This window comes from Castanea sativa, chromosome 5 (assembly GCF_040712315.1).
Source record: "Castanea sativa cultivar Marrone di Chiusa Pesio chromosome 5, ASM4071231v1".
NCBI lineage: Eukaryota > Viridiplantae > Streptophyta > Magnoliopsida > Fagales > Fagaceae > Castanea > Castanea sativa.
This window is the reverse complement of record NC_134017.1, coordinates 23221293-23233201: the sequence shown is the minus strand read 5'-3', so window position 1 is coordinate 23233201 and position 11909 is coordinate 23221293. Positions and strand designations below refer to the sequence as shown.

Genomic DNA, 11909 nt, shown 5'->3' with positions numbered 1-11909 from the left:
ACACCACTTCCTTTTATATAAATAAATAAATCATTTTTCTTTCTATTAAATTTTTTTTTTTTGTAATAAGTGGTAAGTTGTGGTCCACTCATTCATGAGGATTCTAAACCCACCCACCAACCTCTACGTAATAAGTTTGACCCCAAATGCAAACTGCAAAGCATTTTTTCTTCCCTCACCTCTTGTCTTATTTTACAATTTACTGTCATCCATCAAACTGTATAAATAGGCCAAAATGCACCTAAAAGCTAAAGCAAACTACAACTGATAGTAGCATCTTCTATATCCACCAAAGAGTAGAAGAAAATGGGGTCCGAATCCACTCTGAAACTTCCTGTCATAGATTTCTCCAACCTTGATAAAAAACTACACACTCCCGAGTGGGACTTGGTGAGAACCCAAGTCCTGGAAGCACTCCAAGAGTATGGTTGCTTCGAGGCTTTGTTCAGTAAAGTCCCCCTAGACCTTCGAAAGGCTCTTTTGGGGGGGACGGAAGAGCTGTTTGACCTCCCTTTACAAACAAAGCTGCGTAACATTTCTAAAAAACCCTATCATGGCTATGTTGGGCAATACCCTATGGTGCCACTTTATGAGAGCATGGGCATTGATGATGCAAACATCTCGGAGAAAGTTGAGAGCTTGTCAAATATCTTCTGGCCTGAAGGAAACCCAAGTTTTAGGTATAACTTCCTTTCCTCTCGTGATAAATAAAATTGTGGAAACATTGTATTTTAGCTACCAAGGAATATAATCAATTATATCCTTAATTTATTTATTATAACAAAATAACAATAATAAAATCACAACCACTCTTTATCCCAAAATTATGAAGCCGACTATTAATCCTTAACAGACTTATATATATACTAGCCTTTGAGCACGTGTTTACACACGTACTCAGAGGCTCTTCTATTTTTTTGGATAAAAATTAATAATTTACACAAATTATAATCTAGGATTAATATATTTTCCAATTACAAAAATAAAATCTAGGGGTGTAATGAAAAAATTATTTATAGCCTCTAAATACATGCACGAGAGGCTCTTCTATTTTTCTTTTCTTTTAAAAGTTGATAATTTTCATAAATTATAATTTGGAGCTACTATATTTTTCAATCACAAAAATTTTTAGGGGCGTGATAAGATTATGTTTATGTCAATACTTATAAGTATCTTATTTTACAAAGTTTCTCAACGTTTTTTTTTTCCATTGATTTTCTCTAATTCATTTCAATACTAACTGAGCGCAAAGTTGTGGCTAACCTAAGTACAAATTAATATGACAAACTAAATATTGAATACCCTATTTCCCACACTTCCTTACCAATCAACCCAAAAACACATACAACTATAAGTTCACTTTCCTTTTTTCTTACCTATATATTTATGCAATACATGCATACATGAATATGAGAGAGATTCCTCATAAATAAAATAAAAGAAAAATTTGATAGAGAAAATGAATTGGATCATCTAAGGAACAATAAGTAGCAAGTACAATCTTTGTAGAATTTGGATGGTGGCATTTGTATCCCAAATTTTTTTGTCTCTCCCCATGCATTCTTTGTGGTTATGATAAGGTTAATGAATCATGTTTAGTGAGATCTAAAAAAGGCACCTTCCAATATAATAAAAAAAAAGGTTTAATCATACAAAATAGATGTATAAGCATTTCACTTCGCAAAAGCTATAACATCACAACTCTATTTTGAAAATTTACATATCAGAATTAATTCCTCTTACAAAAAGAAAACTACCATAGTCATAGAGAAAGAGACAACTCTGTAAACCGCTTTTACTCGTACTTCTCTGAAATTTCAAAGTAACCTAGCTTCTATATTGACAGTTCTTATCAGTGGGCCAAAGGATGGAGCTTAGAATTACACATGTATCTTAGGGGTGGGTCACGGGGTAAAAAAAAAACAATGTTTTGGGTGGCTCAACATTGTTGGTTACATTTGACAACAATTACTAATTCTTGATCAAAATAAAAAAATTGCATTGGTTTAGATTGTAGATTAAAGTAAAGAAAGTATGCATGAGAATTTTGGGGAAGTTGAGATTTGGGCAAAACCTGTTTGTACTCTTCAGTTGCCGTGGGAAATAAGTATGTATTTTTTTCTTGAATTTTCAATTGAGAGAAGATGATACAAATGGTATAGATTAGGTTGAAAGTCGTAGTACAAACTTAATTTGAAGAAGCTTTTTTTTTTTAATAGGAATTAATTTGAAGAAGCTAACAGAATGTTTTGATTTTAATTTGAAAACTGATGGTAGAGTGCAACCATTTTATCAGGCATTTTTTTAGGGGAGTTAATAGACTTATTTTACTACTTTGTCCTCAATTATTTTCACTTAGTAGGCAGTTGAATTTGAGGGTATTTTGGAACAAAAAAAAATCCGGTCCAAACAGAAGAAGCCCCTTAAATGTGTGTGTGTGTGTATATATATAACCATATTTTCCATTAGGCTGCGTTTGGTTCGACGGTAAATCAATTCCGAACGGAAAATCATTTCAAGGGAAAATATTTTCTTGTAAAGAAAATGTACTCAAGCTGTTTGGTTGCACCATGGAAAATAAGGCAAAAAACAAATTCCACTGTTTGGCATTTTCTGAAATTCGTTTTACTGTATTCATTTTCCCATGTTTGGTTTGTTCACACATTTTACGAAAAATATGAAATGCATTTACAAATAAAAACCTGCATTGCCTAGATGAACCTGTAGAGTGGGTCGGAGGTGGGTGGATCGGGCTGTGTAGAGTGGGTCGGAGGTGTGTGAGTGAGGTTTTGTAGAGTGGGTCGGAGGTGTGTGGGTCGGAGGTGGGTGGATCGGGTTGTGTAGAGTGGGTCGGAGGTGTGTGGGTGAGGTTTTGTCGAGTGGGCCGGAGGTGTGTGGGTCGTAGGTGTGGGGATCGGAGGTGTGTGGATCGGCTGTTGTAGAGGCTTGGTCGGACTGTGAAAGGAAGAGAAACAGTGGAGGAAACTCACCGTGGGAGAGTGGCGACGCTCGTCGGACGGTGGGTGAAGCTGGGACTAGCGTGAGGGAGACGGTTGAGCTCGGACTGGCTTGAGGCAGAGAGTGGAGCTCGACTGGAGTGAGGGAGAATGCGAGAAGCCGAAAGTGCGTGAGAGGGGAAATGAGGGACTAAAACGAATTGAAGGTAAAATAGACATGGAAAATATTTTACGGGTGGGGAGGGATTATTTTCAGTCAATGATACTGATTTTCCGTTTGACCAAAATTTCAAGTGTTGCCAAACACCCGCAAACGCGTAAAACATTTTCTAAAAGTTATTTTCTGTCGAACCAAACGCAGCCTTAGTTTCTTCATACAATATTAAATGCTAGAGAATATTAGTTCGTGTTTGTTTAGTTTAGTTTATTTAGATACAACTATAATCCATTTTTGAAAATTAATAAGTAAGTAATCAAACCAACACTTGAAACGTGCATCTATGACTAAATAACTATCTCTTCCCCCTTCCCTTGTGTGTGTGTGTTTGTTTATCAAATAGAATAAATAAATAAATAAACTATTTCATTTATCTGTCTTTTTTTCTTTTTTTCCTTTTTGGGCAGCAATACCATACAATCATTCTCTGAGGGACTATCAGAATTAGATCAAGTAGTCAGGAGGATGATTTTGGAGAGCTTGGACCTTGAGAAATACTTAGAGGAACACATGGGGTCAACCAATTACCTTCTTCGGGTCATGAAATATAAAGGGCCTCAAACCAGTGAGACTAAGCTTGGACTGACCGCACACACAGATAAAAACATAGTGACCATATTGTATCAAAATCAAGTTGAGGGGTTGGAGGTAGAGACCAAAGATGGTGAATGGATCAACGTCAAACCCTCTCCAGACTCTTTCACTGTCATGATCGGTGATTCTCTACTGGTAAAGTTGCTATTTCTTCATTATTAGTAGAATATATAGAAAATTAAAGTCCTATGAAAATGTTATATTATGAATAATGTATTTATAGTCCAATATTTTTTTTTGTATGCCATATTGTTCATGCATAAATAAATTACCTTTCCTAGCTTTTTGGGAAATAGCAAGTCTGAGCCTCCTGGGGGTATGCATATAGGACCAACTACCACGATATAAAAATAAAAATAAAAATAAATAAATAATAATAACAAACACTTATACTTGTGAAGTGACCATCGCATCAAAGGTGTGCGGTGGTGAGATATATTTAAACAGAGAGTGTACTAATTTTTAAGAAAAAAGTTTCTGTAGTAGTTATTTTTAAATTTTAGCTGAATTATAATTTTAACTCTATTTTTTAATTTTTAAGAATAAAGATTATCTAATTAGCTTAAGGGTATTTTTGACATTTTCTGAAGGCATTACTAACTTTCTAAATCCTCGTGATAATAATAATAATTGTAGAGACACGATTTTCAGACCAAGCCCAAAATGTAAGGGATCTTGAACCAATGAACCCAGTACGATAAATTTGTAGAGAGTGGGTCAAAGAGTTAGGTTTTAGTGCATGGATAACAGTTAATATAATTGTGGATGATGAGCCAACAAGAATTAAACCCGATTTATACGAGAAAGCTTGTCCTTGGCACAGTTCGAGGAGCTCTGTTCTAGTATATATTGGATGACAATGGTTACAGGAGTTGTTTAAGATTACTACAGTGCTTTCTCTTCCCCTTTTTCCATCCCCTTTTTCATGAAAGGCCTCTTCCATTATATAGCTCATTTTAGATGATCTTAATCCTACACTCGTTGATCTTTTGAGCCACCACTTGAGTACTTGTCCCACCAAACACCCTTTCTGGCCTTCTATGAGTTGTGGTTGCCGAGGTGGCACCTTTTCAGGGGGTCTTTTCCACATAAATGCAGTCAGAAAGTTAGCTACAGGACATTCAATGCAGTGTAGCAGCTTTCCCTTAGATATTTTTAAGTCCTTACCCCTCTTGTATGTTCATGATGCTCGTCCCTATCATTAGAACTTCCTAGAAGGTCACTTTGATCATTAGGATCTATACCCGATCTGCGTTTAGCTTATTCGAGGAGATATTCCTCCTCGGACTCGAACTATTCACGATTTCGGCCAAAACCCCACGCTCTCTACCGAAGCCCAAGACCCCACAATAGCCCCTCAAAACTTTGGTTTTTTCCTCTCATCCGAGGAAAAAAGTTGGGTTTTGAATTCTTAAGACTTAATTCTGCTTTGATCCTTTGATTTACACTCGGGGGAGTGTCATTTCACACACCCCATATTTGTACTGTAAATTGCTCCTTCCAGAGCTATCAATCTGAGGATTTGGGTATAATCTTAGGCCTGTCTTGACACTTAGTGAGAAACTAATAGATATCATGGAATGTTAATTCCCCAAAGTATGTGGTCTGAGAAGCTATGCATAATTAAGGTTCCATTTGAACGCTTTGAAAGTTGTCATGGAGTCTCAACTTTCCCACATTATCTGGTCTGAGGACCAAGGCATGATCGAGTTATAGTTTAAACACTTGAAGAGAGATGTCATGGAGTGTTAACTTTTTCACATCATCTGGTCTGAGGACCGAGGCATGATTGAGTTATAGTTTAAACACTTTGAGAGTTGTTATAGAGTGTTAACTTTCCCATATCATCTGGTCCGAGGACCGAGGCATGATTGAGTTATAGTTTAAACACTTTGAGAATTGTTATGGAGTGTTAACTTTTCCACATCATCTGGTCCGAGAACTGAGGCATGATCGAGTTATAGTTTAAACACTTGAAGAGAGATGTCATGGAGTGTTAACTTTCCCATATCATCTGGTCCGAGAATCGAGGAATGATCGAGTTATAGTTTAAACACTTGAAGAGAGATGTCATGGAGTGTTAACTTTCCCATATCATCTGGTCTGAGAACTGAGGCATGATCGAGTTATAGTTTAAACACTTCCAAAGTTGTCAGTGTGTGTGTTAATTTCCCCAAAGCAAGATGTCTAAGGACCCGGCATAGCTAAGGTTCTGTTTAACCACTTCCAAAGATGCCAGTGTGTATTAATTTCCCCAAAGTAGGAGGTCTGAGGACCCAGCATAGCTAAGGTTCTGTTTAACCACTTCCAAAGATGCCAGTGTGTGTTAATTTCCCCAAAACAGGAGGTCTGAGGACCCGACATAGCTAAGGTTCTGTTTAATCACTTCCAAAGATGCCAGTGTGTGCTAATTTCCCCAAAGCAGGAGGTCTGTGTGTTAATTTCCCATAAAGCAGGAGGTCTGAGGACCTGGCATAACTAAGGTTCTATTTAACCACTTCAATAGATGCTAGTGTATGTTAATTTCCCCAAAGTAGGAGGTCTGAGGACCCTGCATAGCGAAGGTTCTGTTTAACCACTTCAATAGATGCTAGTGTGTGTTAATTTGCCCAAAGCAGGCGGTCTGAGGACCCGGCATAGCTAAGGTTCTGTTTAACCACTTCAATAGATTAGAAGATATCAATATATACCTTCAAGAACTAGCCCTGCCGCAGAGCCCCTTTGAATTGCTCATGTGTTGCTGCCACTTCCTCTAATGGAGGTTCAGCGAACTCGGCCACTAGATTCGCTAGGACTTGGCCCTTGACAGAGGTGCGAGGCATGTACTTGATGTCAAAAGCTACTAGAACTGTGCCCCATTCAACACCCCTCCCCGTATAATCCGCACTTCGTAGTATAGACCAGAGCGGAAGCTAAGTTAGGACAACAACTGTGTGTGCCTCATGTAGTGACTTGCTCACATAGTAAACTGGCCACCATAATGGCTTTCCCCAGGGACTCTTTGCTGATGGGGGCCTGATCCCTACCATATTTAACCGTTGCACTCACTATCACACAAGCTCTTCCCACAGACGGCGCCAATTGTAGGGACACGATTTTCAGCCCAAGCCCAAAATGTAAAGGATCTTGACCCAGTAAACCTAGTACAATAAATTTGTAGAGAATGGGTCAAAGAGCTAGGTTTTAGTGCATGGATAATAGTTAATATGGTTTTGGATGATGAGCCAACAAGAATTGAACTCAGTTTGTGTGAGAAAGTTTGTCCTCGGCACAGTCCGAGTATATATTGGATGACAATGGTTACAGGATTGTTTGAGATTGCTACAATGCTTTCTCTTCCCCTTTTTCCATCCCCTTTTCATGAAGGGCCTCTTCCATTATATAGTTCCTTTTGAATGATCTTAATCCTACACTTATTGATCTTTTGAGCCACCATTTAAGTACTTGTCCCACCAGACACCCTTTCTGGCCTTCTGTGAGTTGTGGTTGCCGAGGTGGCACCTTTTCAGGGGGTCTTTTCCACATAAATGTGGTCCGAAAGTTAGCTGCAAGACATTCAATGCAGTGTAGCAGCTTTCCCTTAGAAATTTTTGAGTCCTTATCCCTCTTGTATGTTCATGATGCTCGTCCCTATCATTAGAACTTCCTAGAATGTCACTTTAATCATTAGGATCTATACCCGATCTGCGTTTAGCTTATCCGAGGAGATATTCCTCCTTGGACTTGAACGACTCACGATCTCGGCCAAAGCCCCACGCTCTCGGCCGAAGCCCAAGACCCCACAATAATAATAATAATAATAATAATAATAATAATAACAACAACAACAACTAGTCGTTAAATGCACAGGATAGTTAGATAAAAATTAAAAGTATTTATTTTGCTTAAAAATAAAAAATATAAATTTAATGATTTAAAGTGTAATTTATTAAAAAGAAATTGAGATATCACATGATTGTAAATTAAGTCAACAGTATCATATGGCTTCATTAATTAACAATGCAATTAAGGAATCATTTGTAATCTTCTAAGAAGATCAATTCAATGATTTTCTAGTTAATTGAAAAATAGATACGCAAAAAAATAAAAAATAAAAATAAAAATAAGCTAGGGAGCTATTCTCGCTGAAAAAACCAAATCTTTCCTTGAGGCCCAAGGCAACTATATAATCTATTGCTAATTTTCCATTAGAAAACCTTCCTAACGAAACATGGCCTGGCAAGTCTTGGCCATAGGGCTGGTAGTCACTGTGGAAGATCATTGTTATGTGGTTGTTGTTGCCCGTGTCAATGGTTGAGTCACCAAAGGCAAAGATGGCAGTAATATTTGGAGTTGTTGTGATATGAATAATTGGCAGAGAAACTAAGGAAAAAGTGAAGAAGATGGCTTTCTTAGACTCCATAGTCTTTGTTTTGTAACTGGAAAAAAAAAAAAATTAGATTGGTTTTTAGAAGAACGAAAGAGAATTTATAGTAGGGTTTTGGATTTTTAGAGTTTGGTATAAATTATTAGAATTGGAAGCTTTTTATGATTCCATCGAAAGTGGTTGAGTTCCTATTAGATTGGAACTATTTTTGTTACATCTCAGTTTATGTTACTCACGTTTATTGATGCCCATTACTTGTACGTACTTTACCTACTGATTAATTAATTTTTTTGCATAAAAAATTCCAGATTTATATATATCATATTAATAAAAGACATGAAACGCAATTGAATTCTTTGTTAATTTTGGGTTTTTATTGATTGATTTTAGCATTCTTAAATAGTAGAGTAGGGTAGACTTAGTAGTAGAGTTTTAGTTCAACTCAATTTCTCTTGGATTCAAACTTAATTTGTGAAGGTGTGAAAAACAAATCATGCTAACTCAATCATATATCACGTTGCTTCTTTTTTTTTTTTTTTTTACGTGTAGTAATTTGGTTTTTTTATTGATTGATTTTAGCTCTCCAAATTTGGAGATAAATTATCAATGTTTGAATTTGAGTTTAAGTTGGACTTGTTAAAGAGATAGAGTTTCACTCCTTGTTAAATTTGGATTGAACAAAAATAATTATATTTAAAGAAAATGATAAGAATGATCGAGTTTGAGTTTAAGTTTAAGTTTGACTTGTTAGAGATATAGAGTTTCACTTCTTGTTAAGTTTGGACTAAACAAAAATAATTTTATTTAAAATGATAATTTTATTTAAATATTGTGCTGATGTGAAAAATTATGAAAGCTTTAGAGGCTTCAGTTTTATATAATAATAATAATAATAATAATAATAATAATAATAATAATAATAAGCCTAGACATACGATAATATGACATATCATAAGTGCTGGAGCCTTTTCTTTTTTCCTGATTGTGGAATAGTTAAGAGAATAAATCATATAGGCAGGGGTGGCAGGGTATTAAAATCGAAATAATAAAGGGAACGGCTGGAGAAGAAAAACCAGAATAAGAAGGGAAGAGAGAGCATCTGAAATTTGAATGCGTTAGGTTTGAAAGAGAGGAGTCGGGTTAAGCTAGGTTTTGTTTTGTTTTCATTTTTTTTTTTTAACATAAGTATCCGGTTTTGAGTGAATAGAGTTTTTAATTTTATTTTTTATTTTTTAAATACGGTGCTGATGTAGAAAATTATGGGAGCTTCAAAGCTTCGGTTTTATATATATATATATATATATATATATATATATATATATATATATAATAATAATAATAATAATAATAAGCCTAGACATATGATAATATGACATATCATAAGTGCTGGAGTATAGAATAGAATATTCTACTTTTGTATCTAAATATATGGTACTTTCACCAAATTTGATTTAATAAATCTATTTTTAATTCAAAGTTTTGTTTCATCTTTTTTTTTTTTCAAAATCTATTTTTGAATTCAAAGTTGAAATTGAATTTTTTTTTTTTGGAATAAGTGAAGTTGAAATGTTATGAACCTTGCCTTTTTCTTATACTCTTTTTCTTTCATAAAATGCATGCAACCAAGAAAGAAATTAAAATCATTGAGAGCCAAAAGCCTTATAACTAAATTGACATCAACTAATTATTTTTAACGAAAATATTCAATATTCAAATTTCTTCACTCCAATAATCAAATTGTCAAAAAGAACGAAACAATTACCAAAACAATTAATTGTGTAAATAAATAAATTGTGGCTGATTTTGCAGGCATGGACAAACGGTAGGTTGCACTCTCCAAATCATCGAGTGATGATGACTGGAGATGAGGCAAGGTACTCAACTGGATTGTTCTCAATCCCCAAAGCAGGTTACATCATTGAAGCCCCGAAAGAGCTAGTTGATGAGGAACACCCTTTGCTCTTTAAGCCCTTTGATCATGTTCAGTTCCTCGGCTACTACTACTCTGAGGCTGGTCAGAAAGCCAAGTCCGCTTTGAGGAATTATTGTGGAATATGAGAAATATGCCTTGTGTGTAGTGTGCACTAGTAGCAACTTTTATTGTTTAAAATCTGAACCTTTTGCCTTTTAATTTTTTTTTAAAAAATCGCTTTGTGTATGAGTGTGGTAATGAGTACTACAGCTTTATCTTAGTGAATTTTATAATAAATAAAGTTTTTCTTTTTAACTTTTAATGGTCAGAATAAAAGGATATATATTTAAGCAAGGCTTGGGTTTGTTATCATTGAACAGAAGTCTTATTTTGTATTTTTTGCTCCCAGCAGAATTTCTTATTTTGTAATTTGGTCAAAATAGGAGACATAGCTTAAATATAGTGTAAAACGAAAGAAAAAAATAATAAGTTGGGGCTCATTAATAAAGATTATAGACAGCCTATTAATCTCAGGTACCTTGAATTTGAGTGAGTGAAAGATTTTGTCAAATTTGATAGGGCTAGACCAAGAAATTTCACCAATTGATCTTTAAATTTACTGATAAATTCGATATGGTAAAATTAAGAGAATTAGGGCTAAAATTGATGACTTAATGGGTCTATCCAAATTTGGTCGTGCAATCCTTGATTGAAGTAGCTTGACAAATTGAGGTTGCTATCAAGATTGATATCGAGCTAACAGAAACTTCTCTTTCTTGAGCTAATTTTGGGTCTTTGTCTTTATCTTGAATTACAACTCTAAAACACAAGAAGGCTCATAATTTAACATGATTTGTCAACGCTAATACATATAGACCTAACAATTTCTAGTCAGTCATGCATAGAAAGAATTATGGAAACACTGGAATGCTCAACTTTTTCTATGCATCAGCCAAGGTATAGTAATAGGATTAGCAAGGATAGCAAAGGCTACGTACATCACCTACAAAAATGATAAAAGTCTAACTGATCAGCTTGGTCATATTGACTGTAAGCAACAGAACTGTAGGTCCTCCCCACAAGGGGTCACCTGGCTCTTCAAAACCGGCATAGGCTTTCAAGGACTCAACTTGATCAATTTAGAGCTTAATTATAATTTGCTGCTGTTGTAATGTCAAAACCAGCATGGCTCAGCAATATTTGTTAATCATAGCCCCCATACTTGTTGGATTACAAATCGTATTCCAATTTTTGATGGGCGAATTCGAAGTCAAGATAAAATAAATAAAAATAAATAACGCCGTTGCCGGGGATCGAACCCGGGTCACCCGCGTGACAGGCGGGAATACTCACCACTATACTACAACGACTTGTTGACAACTCTTTGCAGTTTATAAGCTTTGTAAGTTCAACGATTCCCACGACAGTAATATCTTACGTGTCTACTTCTTGAATCTTGGTTTTCAATGTCACTGGTCTTTTTTTTTTTTTTTGAAGAACAATTTCAATGATTATTCAATAAAAACTAAAAGATTAGCTACGAACATCCAACAAAATAAAAATTTATATAAAAAAGAAAAAATCAAATGGCTTAGTGATAGTATTGAGTGTGCTAAAAAAATGTTACTTTTTTTTATGAAAAAAAAAATGTTACTTTAGCACACTAGAGAGTCATTTTATCTATTTTACGACACCATTTAATAATATACCATACATCCTATACCTTATTATTTTACCCACTTATTTAAATATTCTTTTTTTATTATTTATTTATTATTGAGAGGAGAGAAAATGATTATTTTATTTAGAAGCGAGATGACCGATTAATGTAAAAAATGATGTTCTGTTTTAATTTTTAGCTCT

The 11909-nt window shown here is 35.0% G+C and overlaps 1 protein-coding gene and 1 non-coding gene across 2 annotated transcripts; one reads left to right on the top strand and one right to left on the bottom strand.

Moving 5' to 3' along the window:
- The first annotated feature begins 264 nt into the window (after positions 1-264).
- On the top strand, positions 265-10402 carry LOC142636691 (putative 2-oxoglutarate-dependent dioxygenase AOP1). The gene is made up of 3 exons (XM_075810974.1): positions 265-680; positions 3582-3903; positions 9944-10402. Exons 1-3 carry the CDS (start codon positions 307-309, stop codon positions 10190-10192), a joined length of 945 nt encoding a protein of 314 aa, XP_075667089.1. The 5' UTR covers positions 265-306; the 3' UTR covers positions 10193-10402.
- Positions 10403-11344: 942 nt separating this feature from the next.
- On the bottom strand, positions 11345-11416 carry TRNAD-GUC (transfer RNA aspartic acid (anticodon GUC)). Its single transcript has one exon. It is a non-coding gene; the product is annotated as a tRNA-Asp (tRNA).
- Positions 11417-11909: the final 493 nt, after the last annotated feature.

What these genes read in the sequence shown, in the direction of transcription:
- LOC142636691 (XM_075810974.1), top strand. Translation starts at nt 307, where the DNA reads ATGGGGTCCGAATCCACTCTGAAACTTCCTGTCATAGATTTCTCCAAC. An exon ending in GAAGGAAACCCAAGTTTTAG is followed by an intron (nt 681 to 3,581) that starts GTATAACTTCCT and finishes CTTTTTGGGCAG; the next exon opens with CAATACCATACAATCATTCT. An exon ending in TGATCGGTGATTCTCTACTG is followed by an intron (nt 3,904 to 9,943) that starts GTAAAGTTGCTA and finishes CTGATTTTGCAG; the next exon opens with GCATGGACAAACGGTAGGTT.